The sequence below is a fragment of the Panulirus ornatus genome, chromosome 10 (genome assembly GCF_036320965.1).
Source record: "Panulirus ornatus isolate Po-2019 chromosome 10, ASM3632096v1, whole genome shotgun sequence".
Taxonomy (NCBI): Eukaryota; Metazoa; Arthropoda; class Malacostraca; order Decapoda; family Palinuridae; genus Panulirus; species Panulirus ornatus.
Genome location: NC_092233.1, coordinates 32947909 through 32968350, shown reverse-complemented (window position 1 = coordinate 32968350; position 20442 = coordinate 32947909). Strand labels below are relative to the sequence as shown.

At 42.5% G+C, this 20442-nt stretch overlaps 1 protein-coding gene across 1 annotated transcript in view; it reads right to left on the bottom strand.

Annotated features, from left to right (window-relative positions):
- LOC139750623 (dynein axonemal heavy chain 7-like) overlaps positions 1-20442 on the bottom strand; it is a 298921-nt gene that overhangs the window by 84548 nt on the left and 193931 nt on the right. Inside the window, 7 exon segments of the mRNA XM_071665298.1 lie at positions 5294-5420; positions 9732-9833; positions 10748-10975; positions 13655-13835; positions 17110-17205; positions 17587-17720; positions 19238-19396. Coding sequence (XP_071521399.1) covers positions 5294-5420; positions 9732-9833; positions 10748-10975; positions 13655-13835; positions 17110-17205; positions 17587-17720; positions 19238-19396 — 1027 coding nt within the window.

Sequence of the window (20442 nt, the reverse complement as noted above, 5' to 3'; positions counted from 1 at the left end):
AAGGCGTGCAAGGAATAGAGTGAATTGGAACAATATGGTATACTGGGGTCGACGTGCTGTCAATGGATTGAACCAGGGCATGTGAAGCGTCTGGGGTAAACCATGGAAAGGTCTGTGGGTCCTGGATGTGGAGAGGGAGCTGTGGTTTCGGTGAATTACACACGACAGCTAGAGGCATAGTGGGAACGAATGTGGCTTTTTTTTTTTTTTTTTCCTAGCGCTACCTTGCTGGATGGGGGGGTGGGGGAGTGGATGATATTTCATGTGTAGCGGGGTGGCGTCGAGATTGGATGAAGGCAGCAAGTATGAGTATGTACATGTGTATATATGTATGTATCTGTGTATGTATATGTATGTATACGCTGAATTGTATATGTATGCATATGTGGGTGTATCGGCATTTATGTATATACATGTTAATATGGGTGGGTTGGGCCATTCCTCGTGTTTCCTTGCGCTACTTTGCTAACGCGGGAGACGGCGATTAAGTACAATATATATATATATATATATATATATATATATATATATATATATATATATATATATATATATATATATATATAAAGAATAAGTCGAAAACACAGTAATACTTGATTTTGTTCAAGAATCAATATTCGCTCCGTAAATGTGACACTCTCCCCACAAGACGTGGATTACAACTGTGAAGCCACAACTCCGGTCCACTGCATCACACGGTATATGTTGTGGTCCACTGCATCACACGGTATATGTTGTGGTCCACTGCATCACACGGTATATGTTGTGGTCCACTGCATCACACGGTATATGTTGTGGTCCACTGCATCACGCGGTATATGTTGTGGTCCACTGCATCACACGGTATATGTTGTGGTCCACTGCATCACACGGTATATGTTGTGGTCCACTGCATCACACGGTATATGTTGTGGTCCACTGCATCACGCGGTATATGTTGTGGTCCACTGCATCACACGGTATATGTTGTGGTCCACTGCACCACGCGTTATATGTTGTGGTCCACTGCATCACACGGTATATGTTGTGGTGCACTGCATCACACGGTATATTATGACACCATAGCCACTATGGATAATGACGTACACACAACTACATTCCTACGAGACATAATCTACATCCTCCTCCTCATTCAGACTTTGAAAGTAAAATGTATGAGAGGCAATGTAAACACTAAATGCAGCTGGGAGAGTTTTGCTAAACCTCCGAGTTGATACATGAGAACTAAGTTTATGCTAGGGATGGACAAGAAACGCTTTAATCAAGAACAAGTCGCAAAAATCTTCTGGACTGAAGATTTGGTTTTATATGACCATCTGGGTTATTATGGCGCAGCTGAGAAAAACATGAAATGTTCTTAATTTTTTCTAATACAATGAGAGTAAGACGTAATATCTGGATGATGGCAGACGCAACAGATGTGTCCATGTTTCGTGGATGGATGGGTAACACTGGCATGAGACGCTACTGTTTTTCATGGAGACTAATAGATAGATTACTGGAATTAACATCAACGAAATCTTACGAAAATCAGTCTGCTTCACATATACACACTGAGACCACCCTCGGCTCTAGCAGTGTTAAAATGGTTCATATAATTATTCTTTAACAACCCTCCTCCCCATCAACCATGTCATACACAACCCTCCTCCCCATCAACCATGTCATACACAACCCTCCTCCCCATCAACCATGTCATACACAACCCTCCTCCCCATCAACCATGTCATACACAACCCTCCTCCCCATCAACCATGTCATACACAACCCTACTCCCCATCAACCATGTCATACACAACCCTCCTCCCCATCAACCATGTCATACACAACCCTCCTCCCCATCAACCATGTCATACACAACCTTCCTCCCCATCAACCATGTCATACACAACCCTCCTCCCCATCAACCATGTCATACACAACCCTCCTCCCCATCAACCATGTCATACACAACCCTCCTCCCCATCAACCATGTCATACACAACCCTACTCCCCATCAACCATGTCAGACACAACCCTCCTCCCCATCAACTATGTCATACACAACCCAACTCCCCATCAACCATGTCAGACACAACCCTCCTCCCCATCAACCATGTCATACACAACCCTACTCCCCATCAACCATGTCATACACAACCCTCCTCCCCATCAACCATGTCAGACACTTCCTCCTCCCCATCAACCATTCATACACAACTCCTCCTCCCCATCAACCATGTCATACCAACCCTCCTCCCCATCAACCATGTCATACCTCTCCTCCTCCCCATCAACCATGTCATACACTCCCTCCTCCCCATCAACCATGTCATACACTCTCCTCTCCCCATCAACCATGTCATACACTCTCCTCCTCCCCATCAACCATGTCATACACTCTCCTCCTCCCCATCAACCATGTCATACACTCTCCTCCTCCCCATCAACCATGTCATACACTCTCCTCCTCCCCATCAACCATGTCATACACTCTCCTCCTCCCCATCAACCATGTCATACACAACCCTCCTCCCCATCAACCATGTCATACACAACCCTCCTCCCCATCAACCATGTCATACACAACCCTCCTCCCCATCAACCAGTCATACACTAACCCTCCTCCCCATCACCATGTCATACACTCTCCTCCCCATCAACCATGTCATACACTCTCCTCCTCCCATCAACCATGTCATACACTCTCCTCCTCCCCATCAACCATGTCATACACTCTCCTCCTCCCCATCAACCATGTCATACACAATCCTCCTCCCCATCAACCATGTCATACACTCTCCCTCCTCCCCATCAACCATGTCATACACTCTCCTCTCCCCATCAACCCGGTCATACACTCTCCTCCTCCCCATCAACCATGTCATACACTTCCTCCCTCCCCATCAACCATGTCATACACAACCCTCCTCCCCATCAACCATGTCATACACTCTCCTCCTCCATCAACCATGTCATACACTCTCCTCCTCCCCATCAACCATGTCATACACGCTCCCTCCTCCCCATCAACCATGTCATACACTCTCCTCCTCCCCATCAAACCATTGTCATACACACTCCTCCTCCCCATAAACCATGTCATACACTCTCCTCCTCCCCATCAACCATGTCATACACTCTCCTCCTCCCCATCAACCATGTCATACACTCTCCTCCTCCCCATCAACCATGTCATACACTCTCCTCCTCCCCATCAACCATGTCATACACTCTCCTCCTCCCCATCAACCATGTCATACACTCTCCTCCTCCCCATCAACCATGTCATACACTCTCCTCCTCCCCATCAACCATGTCATACACTCTCCTCCTCCCCATCAACCATGTCATACACTCTCCTCCTCCCCATCAACCATGTCATACACTCTCCTCCTCCCCATCAACCATGTCATACACTCTCCTCCTCCCCATCAACCATGTCATACACAACCCTCCTCCCCATCAACCATGTCATACACTCTCCTCCTCCCCATCAACCATGTCATACACAACCTCCTCCCCATCAACCATGTCATACACTCTCCTCCTCCCCATCAACCATGTCATACACAACCCTCCTCCCCATCAACCATGTCATACACTCTCCTCCTCCCCATCAACCATGTCATACACTCTCCTCCTCCCCATCAACCATGTCATACACTCTCCTCCTCCCCATCAACCATGTCATACACTCTCCTCCTCCCCATCAACCATGTCATACACTCTCCTCCTCCCCATCAACCATGTCATACACTCTCCTCCTCCCCATCAACCATGTCATACACTCTCCTCCTCCCCATCAACCATGTCATACACTCTCCTCCTCCCCATCAACCATGTCATACACTCTCCTCCTCCCCATCAACCATGTCATACACTCTCCTCCTCCCCATCAACCATGTCATACACTCTCCTCCTCCCCATCAACCATGTCATACACTCTCCTCCTCCCCATCAACCATGTCATACACTCTCCTCCTCCCCATCAACCATGTCATACACTCTCCTCCTCCCCATCAACCATGTCATACACTCTCCTCCTCCCCATCAACCATGTCATACACTCTCCTCCTCCCCATCAACCATGTCATACACTCTCCTCCTCCCCATCAACCATGTCATACACTCTCCTCCTCCCCATCAACCATGTCATACACTCTCCTCCTCCCCATCAACCATGTCATACACTCTCCTCCTCCCCATCAACCATGTCATACACTCTCCTCCTCCCCATCAACCATGTCATACACTCTCCTCCTCCCCATCAACCATGTCATACACTCTCCTCCTCCCCATCAACCATGTCATACACTCTCCTCCTCCCCATCAACCATGTCATACACTCTCCTCCTCCCCATCAACCATGTCATACACTCTCCTCCTCCCCATCAACCATGTCATACACTCTCCTCCTCCCCATCAACCATGTCATACACTCTCCTCCTCCCCATCAACCATGTCATACACTCTCCTCCTCCCCATCAACCATGTCATACACTCTCCTCCTCCCCATCAACCATGTCATACACTCTCCTCCTCCCCATCAACCATGTCATACACTCTCCTCCTCCCCATCAACCATGTCATACACTCTCCTCCTCCCCATCAACCATGTCATACACTCTCCTCCTCCCCATCAACCATGTCATACACTCTCCTCCTCCCCATCAACCATGTCATACAGTCTCCTCCTCCCCATCAACCACGTCATACACTCTCCTCCTCCCCATCAACCATGTCATACACTCTCCTCCTCCCCATCAACCATGTCATACACTCTCCTCCTCCCCATCAACCATGTCATACACTCTCCTCCTCCCCATCAACCATGTCATACACTCCTCCTCCCCATCAACCACGTCATACACTCTCCTCCTCCCCATCAACCATGTCATACAGTCTCCTCCTCCCCATCAACCATGTCATACAGTCTCCTCCTCCCCATCAACCATGTCATACACTCTCCTCCTCCCCATCCACCATGTCATACACTCTCCTCCTCCCCATCAACCATGTCATACACTCTCCTCCTCCCCATCAACCATGTCATACACTCTCCTCCTCCCCATCAACCATGTCATACACTCCTCCTCCCCATCAACCACGTCATACACTCTCCTCCTCCCCATCAACCATGTCATACAGTCTCCTCCTCCCCATCAACCATGTCATACAGTCTCCTCCTCCCCATCAACCATGTCATACAGTCTCCTCCTCCCCATCCACCATGTCATACACTCTCCTCCTCCCCATCCACCAATGGTTAATGTGGTGGGTCATGGATGCTGGTGAGGTCCGGGAGACTCACTTTCTGCCGCCTTGGAAGCCACCATGATCTTCTCAGGTTTGAACTCCTGGTTGTCACGGTACTTGGAGCGGATGGTCTGGATCGCCTTCTGGCTGATGTTCTCCTTGTCGAAGTTCAGCAAGTTCTCCTGCGTCAGGACATGAATGGCATTAGGTCAAGATGGTATGTATGTTATTTTGGAGAGAGAGAGAGAGAGAGAGAGAGAGAGAGAGAGAGAGAGAGAGAGAGAGAGAGAGAGAGAGAGAGAGAGAGAGAGAGAGAGAGAGAGAGAGAGAGGCATGTCTCCCACGTGTGTTTACACAATATATAACTTTCCGTAGTGTCAGATGCTGTGTGTGTGTGTGTGTGTGTGTGTGTGTGTGTGTGTGTGTGTGTGTGTGTGTGTGTGTGACGAAGCAAATCATCCCAGCATGAATATTAAATAACCACTACCATGTCTGCTGAAGGACTTGTACTGTAACATTATAGGTTAGTGATGACATGTATCGTCATCATTATAGGTTAGTGATGACATGTATCGTCATCATTATAGGTTAGTGATGACATGTATCGTCATCATTATAGGTTAGTGATGACATGTATCGTCATCATTATAGGTTAGTGATGACATGTATCGTCATCATTATAGGTTAGTGATGACATGTATCGTCATCATCAATACCAAACGTATCTACACCAGCCACAGGCAGTGTGTGCACAATCGTGGTATTTGTCAACATTTTGTGTGGTGTGTTATGACGATCTCTGGGTGTAGCTGCAAGGACTCGCAACATGAATTATACCTTCTTAAATATTTCACTTCATTAATCAGTAAAACCTATATGAAATATACTCACATTCATATGAAATATACTCTCATTCATATGAAATATACTCTCATTCATATGAAATATACTGCTTCATATGAAATATACTCTCATTCATATGAAATATACTGCATCATATGAAATATACTCTCATTCATATGAAATAAACTCTCATTCATATGAAATATACTCTCATTCATATGAAATATACTGCTTCATATGAAATATACTCTCATTCATATGAAATATACTCTCATTCATATGAAATATACTGCTTCATATGAAATATACTCTCATTCATATGAAATATACTGCATCATATGAAATATACTGCTTCATATGAAATATACTCTCATTCATATGAAATATACTCTCATTCATATGAAATATACTCTCATTCATATGAAATATACTGCATCATATGAAATATACTGCTTCATATGAAATATACTCTCATTCATATGAAATATACTGCATCATATGAAATATACTGCTTCATATGAAATATACTGCTTCATATGAAATATACTCTCATTCATATGAAATATACTGCATCATATGAAATATACTCTCATTCATATGAAATATACTCTCATTCATATGAAATATACTGATTCATATGAAATATACTGCTTCATATGAAATATACTCTCATTCATATGAAATATACTGCATCATATGAAATATACTGCTTCATATGAAATATACTCTCATTCATATGAAATATACTCTCATTCATATGAAATATACTCTCATTCATATGAAATATACTCTCATTCATATGAAATATACTGCATCATATGAAATATACTGCTTCATATGAAATATACTCTCATTCATATGAAATATACTGCATCATATGAAATATACTGCTTCATATGAAATATACTCTCATTCATATGAAATATACTCTCATTCATATGAAATATACTCTCATTCATATGAAATATACTGCTTCATATGAAATATACTCTCATTCATATGAAATATACTCTCATTCATATGAAATATACTCTCATTCATATGAAATATACTCTCATTCATATGAAATATACTGCTTCATATGAAATATACTCTCATTCATATGAAATAAACTCTCATTCATATGAAATATACTCTCATTCATATGAAATATACTGCTTCATATGAAATATACTCTCATTCATATGAAATATACTCTCATTCATATGAAATATACTGCTTCATATGAAATATACTCTCATTCATATCAAATATACTCTCATTCATATGAAATATACTGCTTCATATGAAATATACTCTCATTCATATGAAATAAACTCTCATTCATATGAAATATACTGCTTCATATGAAATATACTCTCATTCATATGAAATAAACTCTCATTCATATGAAATATACTGCTTCATATGAAATATACTCTCATTCATATGAAATAAACTCATTCATATGAAATATACTGCTTCATATGAAATATACTCTCATTCATATGAAATAAACTCTATTCATATGAAATATACTGCTTCATATGAAATATACTCTCATTCATATGAAATAAACACTCATTCATATGAAATATACTGCTTCATATGAAATATACTCTCATTCATATGAAATAAACTCTCATTCATATGAAATATACTGCTTCATATGAAATATACTCTCATTCATATGAAATATACTGCTTCATATGAAATATACTCTCATTCATATGAAATAAACTCTCATTCATATGAAATATACTGCTTCATATGAAATATACTCTCATTCATATGAAATAAACTCTCATTCATATGAAATATACTGCTTCATATGAAATATACTCTCATTCATATGGAATATACTGCTTCATATGAAATATACTCTCATTCATATGAAATATACTCTCATTCATATGAAATAAACTCTCATTCATATGAAATATACTGCTTCATATGAAATATACTCTCATTCATATGGAATATACTGCTTCATATGAAATATACTCTCATTCATATGGAATATACTGCTTCCTATGAAATATACTCTCATTCATATGGAATATACTGCTTCCTATGAAATATACTCTCATTCATATGAAATATACCCTCATTCAACCTTCTTTCTTAAAACTATATAAATAGAAAACATGGAAGCAAAGACGAGAAGCAGTGAGACCAGATTATGATGAAGGTAACAATATGATACATATGTGAGCATGACGTGGCTGGGGCCACACACACACACACACACACACACAGTCAACAAGCACAGTAGCTGAGCTCTTCCCCCAGGAACGTGTGCCAGTGGCACAGCAGCACACGAGGCACCAACATCCCAGGTGATGGAACAGAAACATGCCTGGGACACACCACATCACTGGACCAATTAGCAGTGGACTCCTGGCTACCCCATACTACCCCTGAACATAATCACTTTGGTCATCATGACTTGATCAGCACTGAGCATCCTCCCCGGCCCCACACACACACACACACACACACACACACACACTACCTCTGTAGTCACTCACGTTGCACACGGCGTATGTGGCTTGACCTCTGGCGGTGGAGGTCGGGATGACGCATGAAGAACCAACCACTCAACCCAAACATCAATTCTAATTGTAAATAAAAATATCATATTTCTTCTCATTGATTTCCTCAGTTGAATTAATACTGAAGTGACAGATAAATGTTCTTTTCTTCTGTGATTTGTCAGATAACCTGGTCTTATAACCAGGTAAGTAACGCCTCTTGTCACGCCAGACCATAACACACAAGTCATCGTCACACACGATCAACCGCTGACACGACCAAACATGGTGTGATAACACATCCTCCACGTCACCACGTAATACCTTGCCGTGGGATTACGTGACATAGTGACATCCGTGACGGTGTTACGTAATGTTACTCTTACACATTCGACGGATAAATGTCTGTTATTGATGAGATAATTATGACGATACTGTGAGATGTGGCATAATGGCTGGCAGGGGTGCCAGAGTGGCAGGTCAGGTTAGGTAAGTGTATGGTTCCAGACACCCTGACTACACTGCCTTACTGTATACATCAACAAGATTTATACTGACGTGGAAAATGAAATGTTTAATATCTTAGATGTATATAACTAACGACACAGACTGCCAATTCACTCGTCATCGTTCATTCCTTGCTCATTACACGCTGCCCAAGTGATCTTCAGCAGTTCACAAACTGTACATAATTTTTCATCTTCTCAAACCAGCAGGACTGCTGGCTGCCACAACCGTAGACCCGAGACCAGTAATGTAGACACACACACACACACACACACACACGTACTGCTACAACGTTGCTGATGACACTAGAATACACCTTATACCCTGCTGCTCTGTGTATCCTACTCACACCTGGTATGACTCGTCAGTAAATATACATAACTGTATGTACATACTCGTTGTGTCTCACAGTTAATCACAGATACTTCAACCATCACAATATATCAACGAATTTATAAACACACTGCAGATTTTTTTTTTTGTTCCAGGAAACTTAGAGAATTATAAGTGTATATTGCTATAACTATAGATCGTTAGACCTATAGTATGTTATAGCTATAAATCAACATAACAATGCAATATAAGATTACATAGAGTAAGTAACATTACACATGATAATATGAACTGTACCTTGAACTTAATATCTCCCAGCAGTCTCTTGCTGACGGACCAGTACTCCTCCACCATCTTGCCTGTGCCCTGAGGGTCTGGCACTCGGTCTGGTTTCTCGCCCTGAGAGAAAACTCCAAACCATGTGTTAAGCTGAGAGATATTTGCCTGTAGACTACACTCCATCTTGTACCAGCTGGGAATTATTCACTCTGCGGTACACTAAAGATCACTTGGAAATTGAGGGATACACCAAGGTAGACTAAACACTCGAAGGAAGGATGGAGGTAGACTAAACAATAGAAGGAAGGATGGAGGTAGACTAAACTTGATGAGTTTACAAGTGAGGGATAACGGGGATAGACACAACATTTGCAGGTCAGACACACTCAACTCTCATAAGTGAAAGATGAAACTGAGGACGAACTCAACTGTGACATCACAGACGAACATAAACGGTGAAATAAACAATACACACACACACACACACACACACACACACGGAAAGGATACACATGGAACTAATATACATGGGATACACATGGAATTGACATTACAACGCAAAACTTGAGGGATGTATGAAGTACACTAAACATTATCGTGGTATTAATGAAAAATATACCGGGATGATTGAACAACACAGAGATAGAAACGACAAGTTACAAAAGGAATTGTTTACATGAATATTTCTGTAAGACGATTTACAAAAGGAATTGTTTACATGAATATTTCTGTAAGACGATTTACAAAACAAAATATGAAGAATGACAGGAGACAGGAGGAGACTAGTGGTGAAGTATAGTACCACACACCAGGCAAGACTGCATCATGTGTATAACCTGAACACAGTGGACTAAGTACATAATCCAGCCATCTGGGAATGTAGGAAGTTGGATGAGCATTGTAGAATTAAATACAGGTAATTATGGCGAAATAACGACCTAATGGCATCCTGTATAACACAATGTACACGATTCATGGATATACGAAGTAAACTACTGACAACCAAAAGAAAACGAGGTTTGAAGTCTACTCACCAACAGTACACAGACGGCCTCCATGACCAGCTTGACACCTGCTGGAGGGTTCTTCATGGCCTTGATGAAGACGATATCGTCCTGCTTGATGGTGTTGAGAGCAGCAGTGGCCTCCTCCAGCAGCGGGAGGGCCAGGTTCAGCTCGGCCTCACATTCCTTCCTGATACCGTTGGCCGCCTCTGCTGCCTCGTTTGCCACCTCCTCGTCCTGACGCACCACTCGCTCCACCTGCACCAACCAACACACTCACTCCATCCATCCACCTCGAACTTATGTTTATATATATATATATATATATATATATATATATATATATATATATATATATATATATATATATATATATATACATATATATATAAAATTTCGCGTGAGCATGCAGAATATTTTCATTAATACAATGTTTGTTAAAGACCAATGCATATCTAACACACTAGATTTCTGTTGGTTTTTCAATCATTCTCGTCACACATTCTGTTTGTCGTCTGTTAAAAGGTGTGAATTATATGTCCTTAACTCATGTCCACTTCAGTTCTCAAATACACGAGACATTTCGGGCACACTGCCTATCTTCAGTTAGGCTGATTATAAATGATACAACACAATATAAAGAACTAAACAAGAATGAATCACATCTTGAAGTGGTGCACATGAGAGCGGTAACGTACATAATGTGTTGATCGGTGGACCGTGTTCCCTCGGAGTTCCTGTGTGGTAGTGTGGTCGGCAGGGCTCAAACTCGTTGGGTATACGGTTCAGGGGTTTGCCGGAGGTTTCCTCACCTGGGAAAGTCCGGTGGAGGTAGATAATGGGGTGGGGTGAGGTAGAGAATAATTGTCGCGCCCTACCTGGTCCTGTACTGTAATGATTTATGAAGGGATTGTATATTCTTATGAACACGGCTTATGTTCCTGTAGTCTTGTCGGGTCGTACAACTACTTCAGTATCATCGTATTTTCAGTATGATGCTGACGAGTGAAATTAGTTATGTTCTCGTTGTATATGTGTTTAGGGCCTTGTTTTTGAAGTGTTAAGCGTCCACTGAGTGATGTAGTAGTTATACCGACGTAGTTCATGTTGTTATAAAGTTTACAACCTTCATATGGGCAGGGAACTTGTAAACTACATTGGTAGACTGTAGTGGGTTGTTGGTGTGTGTGAGGTGGGTTCTCATAATGTGGTCACTCGTTTTCTTGCAGTAAATGACTAAGACTATCATCATGGGTGTTGCAGGTAATATTCTCCTCTATCATCTCCTTCATGATACGTTCGTCAGTCAGGTAGGCTGGAGACATCTGGTTTTTGTACAAAACTCGACGAACAATTCCATGTTTTTGTTGAGTTAGATGAACTAGACGAGTTTTGAGGATCATACCTGTCTCTTTATCAATGAGGTTATTAGAAAAACTATTGTTAACTAACAGATGATTTCCTGGTGGAAGCGGTCCCATGATGAACAGGTCTTGTACACATGCCTCACCTACGCCTCAATACCTGACGGTGGTCTACACTTGGTCCATCAAATTCGACCCGAGGAAATATGAAGTAATGAGGATGGGACAAAGTGAGAGAAGACCTCAGGGTAATTATCATCCAGGAAGTATTAAGTTTCAGCATTCTGTGAGTGAGAAGGTTCTGGGAGAACTCACTGTCCTTGTCGCCAAAGTCCCACATTAGGAGAAGAGTAAAGATTATCTGTCTGCTGGCAACCATTAGAATAACTTTCAGTTACATAGATAAGGAAATATTTAGTAAGCTCTTCATATCCTACATAAGGCTAATACTAGAATTTGCTTCTCAAGTTTAGTCACTTTACCTACAGAGGTACAAAGAGCTAATAGAGAAGATCAAGAGGAGAGCAACAACGATGGAACAAGAATTGAGAGAGGGCAGTTACAGGGAGAGGATTAATGTTTTAGATTTACCTAACTTTGGAATATGGCAAACAGAGTGTAAACTGATCACAAATCTAAGGCTTTAAAACAGATCGACGACGTGGACAGTGAACAGTTCTTCGAGAAGCGTAGGAATGAAGCAGCCAGAGGACAGCAAAAGCCAGAGGATATAACATGAAATTAAGAAACTTCCGGAAATGTGATATAAAGAAATACTTTTATACTACGAATGGTAGATGAATGAGAAGGAACCAGTGAATAAACAGGTAATCACATTACTCATATCCTGAGGGAAGAGACAGGTAGACATTATCATTATGTAACCCAAGGACCCTTTTATGAGGCTCACACAGCCAAAAGGCTACACTGCAAACAGGTGTAAGGAAATAATGGACTCCCTTGGAGGAAGTTGCTGAACGAGATTGTACTCCTTCCCGTCCAGTAATGACGTAACTACCTTGCTGAAGATGACTTCTCGTTCATGGCTTCATCATTTGCAGGGAGTCCCGTGATAAAGACAGATAGATATATACGCACACACATATACACACAAATACAAATACTTTTACGTGAATCACATCAATATTCACATCATGTGATGACAACATGTGCGGTCTACCCACTTCGCCTCTCACTGGTCTCTTCTTGATGGTGTTCACACTACCTGGTTGAGTCATTATGGCAATATGCTTAAAATTATTCACGTTCAGAATGTGCCACAATCAAGGTACCTCTCGGAATACACAGTGTCCCAGATAGACAGTACAAGGTACTATCCAGCTGAACACTGAAGAAGTCTACCAGAGGAATCCTGAAGGACCTAAGAGGAACCTTCCAACTCTAAGAAAAAGCCGATGACCACCAGTGTTATGACATGAAGACTTGAGGGAGATGATGTGCGTACAACGCTACACACAGCGTCTTATGGATCACCATAACAAACACAGTAAATGACTCACCTATTACCACGCTGCAAGACTCTCCAAGAAGAACGAGAAGCTGTATAACTGACCTCGGCCACCTCCTGCCTCCTCTTCTCCACAACGGCCATCTTTTCCTCCACCTCGCGGGTCTTGGTGAGGAGGATGGGCTGCAGGTTGAGCAGTTCCTGTTGCATGGCCAGGACGGAGGTTTCAGCCTCCTCCAGGCGAGCCAGACCTGTTGTGTAGCGACACTCTTGCTTCTTCACCTCCCTGTTCGGTCAGGTCATCACGCCCACAGGTCAAGGAGATCAACAGATTAGGCCCACAGGTCAAGATGATCATGAAGCATCACATCCAAGGGTCATGATGATCAAGGATCACCACACCCAAAGGTCGTGATCATCATGGGCCACCACATCCCCAGGTCATGATTGTGGGTGCGCGAGGTCACACGCCACCACAGCCACGGGTCATAGCAAGATAAGAAGGAATCATTAACTGCTACATGGTAGGAGGAATATAAAGCATCTACATTAAATTCAATCCTGATAATTTCCCTTATCAGTCAGTGTAACACTATTATCACAAATAATAATTTCTGAAAAAATATGGAGCTCAGAGTCGATCTAAAGAAAAGTTTTCTCCCAAAGACTACAAGTGGGGGCAAGTGGGGAAGTAATAACAAGTAGTGATGGGGTGAGAATGAGAAGGAGTGAGTTTGTTGAATGAGTTTGATGACAGAGTGGCAGATATAGGGTGTTTTGGTCGAGGTGGTGTGCGAAGTGAGAGAGGTCAGGGATAATGGTTTGGTTAAGAGAGAAGAGTTAGTGAAAGCTTTGAGGAAAATGAAATCCAGCAAGGCGGCGGGTTTGGATGGTATTGCAGTAGAATTTATCAAAAAAGGGGATAACTGTGTTGTTGACTGGCTGGTAAGGATATTCAATATATGGATGGATCATGTTGAAGTATCTGAGGATTGGCAAAATGCATGCATAGTGCCACTGTACAAAGGCAAAGGGCATAAAGGCGAGTGTTCAAACTACAGAGATATAAGTCTGTTGAGTATTCCTGGAAAATTATATGGGAGGGTATTGATTGAGAGGGTGAAGGCATGTACAGAGCATCAGATTGGGGAAGAGCAGTATGGTTTCAGAAGTGGTAGAGGATGTGTGGATCAGGTGTTTGCTTTGATGAATGTATATAAGAAATACTTAGAAAAGCAGATGATTTTGCATGTAGCATTTATGGATCTGGAGAAGGCATATGATAGAGTTGATAGAGATGCTTTGTGGAAGGTATTAAGAATATATGGTGTGGAAGGTAAGTTGCTAGAAGCAGTGAAAAACTTTTACCAAGGATGTTAAGCATGTGTACGAGTAGGAAGAGAGGAGAATGATTGGTTCCCAGTGAATGTCGGTATGCGGCAGGGGTGTATCATGTCCCATGGTTGTTTAATTTGTTTATGAATGGGGTAGTCAGGGGGACAAATGAAAGAGTTTTGGAGAGAGGGGCGAGTGTGCAGTCTGTTAGGGATGAGTGGGCCTGGGAAGTAAGTCGATTGTTGTTCGCCGATGAAACAGCTTTAGTGGCTGATTTGAGTGAGAAACTGCAGAAGTTGGTGACTGAGTTTGGAAAAGTGTGTGAAAGGAGAAAGTTGAGAGTAAATGTTAATAAGAGCAAGGTTATTAGGTACAGTAGGGTTGAGGGACAGGTTACTTGGGATGTAAGTTTGGAGAAAAACTGGAGGAAGTGAAGTGTCTTAGATATCTGGGAGTGGATCTAGCATCGAATGGAACTATGGAAGCGGAAATGAGTCACAAGGTGGGGGAGGGGGCGAAAGTTCTGGGAGTGTTGAAGAATGTGTAAAAGGCAAGAATGTTATATCGGACAGCAAAATTGGGTATGTTTGAAGAGTAGCTCCAACAATGTTATTTGGTTGTGAGGCATTGGCTATAGGTGTGGTTATACGGAGAAGGGTGAATGTGTTGGAAATGAAAGGCTTGAGGACAATATATGGTGTGAGGTGGTTTGATCGAGTAAGTAATGAAAGGGTAAGAGAGATGTGTGGTAATAAGAGTGTGGTTGAGAGAGCAGAAGAGTGTGTGTTGAAATGGTTTGGTCACATGGAGAGAATGAGTGAGGAAAGATTGACAAAGAGGATAAATGTGTCAGAGGTGGAGGGAACAATGAGCGCGCACTTTCACATAACGCATAATGACTTTTGACTGGAGGATATGAACCTCTAACGCTTGTGTGGGAGCTGGGTACGCGAACCATAACCTAGTCTTTATCGTAACCACCCCCAACAAAATGGTAGAGGCTCGACTCTTGCTGTCAGAGAGCATTATATATATGTATGTATATCAGATCTATTCATTTATTATACTTTGTCGCTGTCTCCCGCGTTAGCGAAGTAGCGCAAGGAAACAGACGAAAGAATGGCCTAACCCAATCACATACACATGTATATACATACACGTCTACCCACGCACATATACATACCTATACATTTTAACGTATACATATATCAATACATACAGACATATACATACATACACATGTACACAATTCATACTTGCTGCCTTTATTCATTCCCGTCGCCACCCCGCCACACATGAAATGACAACCCCCTCCCCCTGCACACGCGCGAGGTAGTGCTAGGGAAAGACAACAAAGGCCACATTCGTTCACACTCAGTCTCTAGCTGTCATGTATAATGCACCAAAACCACAGCTCCCTTTCCACATCCATGCCCCACAAAACTTTTCATGGTTTACCCCAGACGCTTCACATGCCCTCGTTCAATCCATTGACAACACGTCGACCCCGGTATACCACATCGTTCCAATTCACTCTATTCCTTGCACGCCTTTCACCCTCCTGCATATTCAGGCCTCGATCGCTCAAAATCTTTTTCACTCCATCCATCCACCTACAATTTGGTCTCCCACTTCTCCTCGTGGTAGAGTCCGCCAAGAACTTAAGTAAATCAAAAGAAAATTATGAAAAGGAAGAAAAATGTGTATATGTAACGGTCCACAGAATCTGATTGCAAACAAAAAAAAAAAATAAATCCAAATGAAAGAATTCTTAAAGTGGCGGATGTCGCCACACATGAAGGTAACACGATGTGACCCGCTGGAGTGAAGCTACCTTTCCCAGGGACGCGAGTCTGGTCGTTACTTGAGGTGTTCGTGGGGTTCCATACTGAGGAGGAGCCGGGGCAAGGGAGGCGAGCAAAGGATCCTTCCAGTACCTACCTGGATGACCAGACGCTTACAAGGTTAGTCATATCCTGCGGCATCTGACTATGAATATACAACGTTCAAGTAAACATAATAAATCAAAACCAAATAAGCAAACATAAAGAATAAACTTATATAAAGCAAGAATAACGAAACCGAAGACTCTTATAATCTGGGATAAGGAGATCTGATACAATGAAATCTGAGACGACTTAAGGAAATATAACTTCAGTAAACATTGCACAAAGGTACAGAAGGAAAGGTGAGTGAGAGAGGCAGCGAGCGGCGGCCCAACTGACCCTCGGCGACGTTCCAGGATGACCATGTAGGTGTGGAGCAGCTGCAGGTAGGACGTGGGCGTCACGTAGTTGTAGCGACGCAGGTGTTTCAGGAACCTGCAGGAGGAAACACCTGCTACTGAAGAACAGATGATGTTATGTATCGACTACAACAACATAACTGTATTTAGGAAGACGACCACAAATGAAAGGATTAACACTGGTCAACTAAATGATCAGTTCAGGAGTGCACTGCAGGATGTGGAGTACACTCTCCAGGCCTATGTAGCAACTGTTTACACTACTAAGAACTGATTAATACATATATCAGACGCTTCAAATTGTATACTAAAAATCATGTAGATATTCCCTGTATGTACAGTTATCTCGATTCAATATATTCATTAAGTTGCCTATTGAACACCACTGGAGGATGATGGTCGTGTTATTGTCCTACTGATCACGTCTCCTGCCTGCTGGTGAAGACCTTGACTGTACCTGTCGGAGAGTTCCTGGGTGGAGGTGTGGAAGTACTGGCACAGGGAGACGCAGCCCTTCAGTGTCTCTGCCGGCAGCTCCACGCCCTGCAGCAGCCGCAGCGCCACGGCCTCCAGGGCGTCCTCTGGCCATGACTACCGGACAAATAAACACCAAGTGTTTCCACCACCGTGCACACATCACTATGGTACGTAATGTACATATTGTGTATGTACAATGTTGTGTATGTACGTACCACATAAGTACATAATGTACATACCTTTATATACACAGCAATCTATATGTTACTGAAGCACAAAATACGTTCATTATGATCCTAGCATTTGTCTGTGTTGGATGAGAAATGAAAGCTGCTCCGATTACACAACTGGCCATTTCCATACATCCTTCACGAAAATTAAATGGACTAGATAACATCAGAGGACCTGCAGTATCTTTAAGGACGTCATCACACATACAGTACAGAGATATGACATGAATTACAGAGGGATCTCACCATAGTGACACACCAACCATGTCAGCAGAGACACTGACACTTATGAAGCAAGAAATAAGCAGCAGCAATCTGTGTGTGAGAGGTTCCTGAGGGATGACATTGTCCCCAACGTGTCACTAGAGCCCCACATTAGGATGATAACACAGGAGACAAACTGTCTGCTGATCAAGTTAGAATAATTGTCAAGTACATCAATAAGAAAATAGTGAGCAAGCTTTTCCCATGTTACATAAGACCAAATCTTCAACCTGCTTCCCCAGCTTGGTCACCATAGTTTAACAAGCACAAAGAAGTAATGCAGAAGGTGCAGAGGAGGACAACAAAGATGATACCAGAATTGAAAGCAGAGTTGTAAGGAATGGCTAGCGACCTTGAATTTGCTCAACATGGAATAGTGAAGAGTGATGGGTGACCTGATCACAACCTTTAACATTTTAAACCCATTTCATGATACATATAGTGAACAGCTCTGAAACATTCAAGAACAAAACAACCAGCCAGAGGTCATAGTAATAAAATTAAAGAAGAAACTTGTTAAAAATGATGTCAAGAAGCATTTTAATACTTTAGGAATGGTGGATGAATGGAATAAGCCGACTTACAAGATGATGAACGAGGACAGCATGTTTGACTGCAGAGAAAAGAGATGGAGTTCCACGAGCGTGGACCTGCCTCTCCTTACTGTACAAACAGGTAATTACAGCAGTCACCACAGACTCATGAGGAAGCGTCGCTTACATCAATCAAGAGAGAGTGAGTCAGGAGAGATACGCCAGAGATCACTGACCCCAGGGAGGGTAGTGTGCGTTGTCTGGCACAGTCGGTCATGGATGAATGTAACATGAGTCACCACCATCTGGGTGGGAAGGTCTGCGTCCGTCTTACCACACTGCCTGACACCATGAAGAATCATCAGGCAGTGTCATGATCATAATCAGTAAGTGACTGACCAGACGACCCAACTATAATGTTCCTGATACTGGCTGTTACTGGAATGTGTCAGCAAGACTGAATCACCAAAACACAGTTAGAGAGGCAGTGTGTAGTGTCTTGTAGGAGAGAGTTCAAGTTATCTGTTCCTTGTGACACAATAAATGTATATTGTCAGGGAGTAACTTAAGTTACGAATCACAAGAGGGTATGCGTGGGTCGCACCTGGAACCAGTCTATGGTGCAGCAGGAGAGGAGGGCAGGGAACTTGCGAAGTCTGTTCCTGAAGGCCTCGCCGCAGGGGGACATGGCCAGCACCACATGCAGCTGCTCCCGGACCCGCTCCACAAACAGTGTCCACAGCGCTGCAGGACTCCCATCCGTCTGCATCCCACAAGTATAGATGAAACAACTTTATGTACAAACACACTTGCGTTACTCTCTTCTGAGGAGAACACAAAGTTACACAGGAAACAATAATTATGTTAAATCATCTGATGTTTCAGCAATACAAGATCTACAACTTTAAATAAAACTAAGAGTCTCCCAGTCGACTGCCATCATACAAGTTCGAGGTGACAGTTCACATGATAACGGGAAGGGAAGGGATCAGCATATGTAAGAAAGTCCCAGGGAAGGTTGGAGAGACAGTTTCAAATATTCTTTTTTTCAGTTCTGTAAGCGTTACATTTAAGACTAATTTTTGGAGTAGTTCAAGACACAACATCTCTCCCTTCGGTAAATCCATCACACAGAAACACTGACGTGTACTGTTAAGCTCCCAACACTAACATGATCTCCTCATCATGAACAACAACAGTCAGTATTCAGTGTGACAGCCACACACGTGAGAATCTCGACTCGTGTTGACCTGTAAGTAAACTCTCGCGTCTCACCTTCACAACACGGTACATTTCCAGCGTTACGTCAGTTTGCCAGTACACTTTGTGGTGTGTCAGATGACTGCACTCTTGTGTTTAAGCTCAATGAACTACACTTCTTATCTTGCAAACCTTAATACCCGATGAAGCTCAGTATTACTTGTCATGTTGTACACCCACAACACTGCACTCTGGGGGAAGCTGGCACCACAACCTCTCCTGTGATACAAGCACACTATATCTAAGCCGGTTGCAGCAAACTTTGGATAAGGCTCAAGTTATCGACAATTTGCTCTTTTATCATTCGTTATCAGTTCAAGTTTATCAGGATTATTTTCCCTCGTTGTTTATATAAAGTGCTCAGTAAATTATCCACTTTAGTTATGAACGTTTCTTTAAAATTCAATTTAGTTGTATTTTCTATAGATATCAAGATAATTTTGTATAATGACTTACGATTCGTACGCTTCTGTAATTATGCGCCAAAAATGCTTTTCTTTCCTCACTGTGGGAGCAACAGGAACTAATAAACAAATGGTCTCATTCGCA